Raw genomic sequence first — 1,876 nt, 5'->3', positions numbered from 1 at the left:
TATTTGGAAATACTTGTAGTTATAATATTTTTACTATAATTTCAGATTAAAAATTCTTAAGTTATTAGAAGTAGTTGAAGACAATGCTATAGCAACATTTGCTTATGATGCACATGCTGTAAATTTCTTTAATAATTGTATGTGTACAATACAAACAAATACAATGCCATGGACAGCACCAACTGCATGTGTAGATAATATTCAAGCATTAATAGATGCTGAAAGTAGACCATTATCAGATGACCAAAGATTAGAAGAGGAAACAATTAATTATTGCATAACATTACTAAGGAGATTATACAAAGTGGCTGCATCAGACATTAAAGTTCAAGGGGTATATAAATAATATTTTCTGTAATGTTAGAAAAATGTTAATATATTATATTATGTGTTTTTACAGTTTAATGTACTATTAATGGATAAAGTAATACTATTAGCATATATGGGTCATAAAAGGCAACGAGGTCCTGCTTTGAAACTTTTACAACAAGCCCTTGCTGCAAATATATTATCACATGTACATAATAAATTATCAGTTGCATGGGCTCGATATATATCAGCATTACAATCTATATACTGCAAACGTATGTTACTTTTAGTAACAGCCTGTGAATTAGATTGGGCTACACAATGGAATGTCAGTATCCAGTTTCTTGGTGTGGACCTCCATCGTGGTGCTGGATTAATAAATAATTTACTGAGTGTTGAAGAAAAGGCATTTAAGTCTACAGATACAATCATACGCAGGTATATACAATGATTATACAGGGTGCTCCATCAATTCTGCCCACTGTTATGTCTTTCTTGTAATCATACAAATTTTTTAGTAATGTTTTTACTTATTACTTGAAATAATGGAGATATTTGAGGTAGATGGAGTTAATGAGACATCCTGTATATGAAGTAATAACATTTAATAAATATAAAAAGTAATGTAATATTTTAAACTTCAGACAAGCATTCCTTTCATGGAAGTTACTGGTGGACAATTTTGCTTTAGACCCACAAGAACTTGCTACTGCTAGACGGATAAAGTTATTGTGTATTCCACTGAATGCCAAAAATAGTAAAACAGAATTGATAGCATTAACAAAGTTAGAAGTGTGGTGGCATGTAATTATTAAACTTTACAAAGACATTTCTAAATTTGTCAATCCTGTGATTACACAGTTCTTAGATTTTTGTTTTGGACCTCTTGGAGATACACCATTATTGTCTTCAAAGTTCGACATAGTAGCTTCTCCAGGAAAGAGATTCTTTAAAACAAAAGTTGTTGCTGTAGATGCTTTATGTCAACTCCTTGTCAATAAACAAGAAAATCATAGTGTCTTTTCCCCAATTTTGGAAGAAAGACTTCCACATTCTATCTCTAATGCTGTTTTCCAAGAATGCTACAAAAGGATAATTCATAGTGTTGGAGAAGCTTTGCTTGTTCTTAGCCAACTTACAGATGCAGAAATGAAAAACAGATATCAACTTGGTAAAATATTGTGGACAAATTTAATCAGTTATGTACAAGAATCAAAAATAGAGGAGAAGGTTAGTTCAAATATTGTTCAAAGAGAACATTTAATATTTTGAAAAAATTACATATGAATAAGTAATTATTAAATTACATAATTTTACAGGAGATTATGTGTAAAGATATGATGCTGGTTATTACAGAATTAGTAAATTATGCTGAAAGTAAACCAATGATTCGAAATTTAATTCTTGATATAATTTTGTTTGAAATTGCTGATCTCAGTAAAAATTTCAATTTTCAAGGTGATATATTGTCAGGATTGGTGTTCAAACTTTTACAAATTTCAATTTTAAATAAAGCTGAAAAGTAAGTATTGTCATAAATGTATTTAATATATACTAAAAATCATGT

At 29.5% G+C, this 1,876-nt stretch overlaps 1 protein-coding gene across 1 annotated transcript in view; it reads left to right on the top strand.

The window, feature by feature from the left end:
- The window catches only part of LOC108576186 (telomere-associated protein RIF1-like), a 10,186-nt gene that overhangs the window by 976 nt on the left and 7,334 nt on the right, over positions 1-1,876 (top strand). The window contains exons 3-6 of the mRNA XM_017939130.1: positions 46-334; positions 401-747; positions 954-1,539; positions 1,629-1,831. Coding sequence (XP_017794619.1) covers positions 46-334; positions 401-747; positions 954-1,539; positions 1,629-1,831 — 1,425 coding nt within the window. The remainder of the gene's footprint in view (positions 1-45; positions 335-400; positions 748-953; positions 1,540-1,628; positions 1,832-1,876) is intronic.

This window comes from Habropoda laboriosa, unplaced genomic scaffold (genome assembly GCF_001263275.1).
Source record: "Habropoda laboriosa isolate 0110345459 unplaced genomic scaffold, ASM126327v1 scaffold212, whole genome shotgun sequence".
Classification (NCBI taxonomy): domain Eukaryota; kingdom Metazoa; phylum Arthropoda; class Insecta; order Hymenoptera; family Apidae; genus Habropoda; species Habropoda laboriosa.
This window is presented reverse-complemented; position numbering and strand designations above follow the sequence as displayed.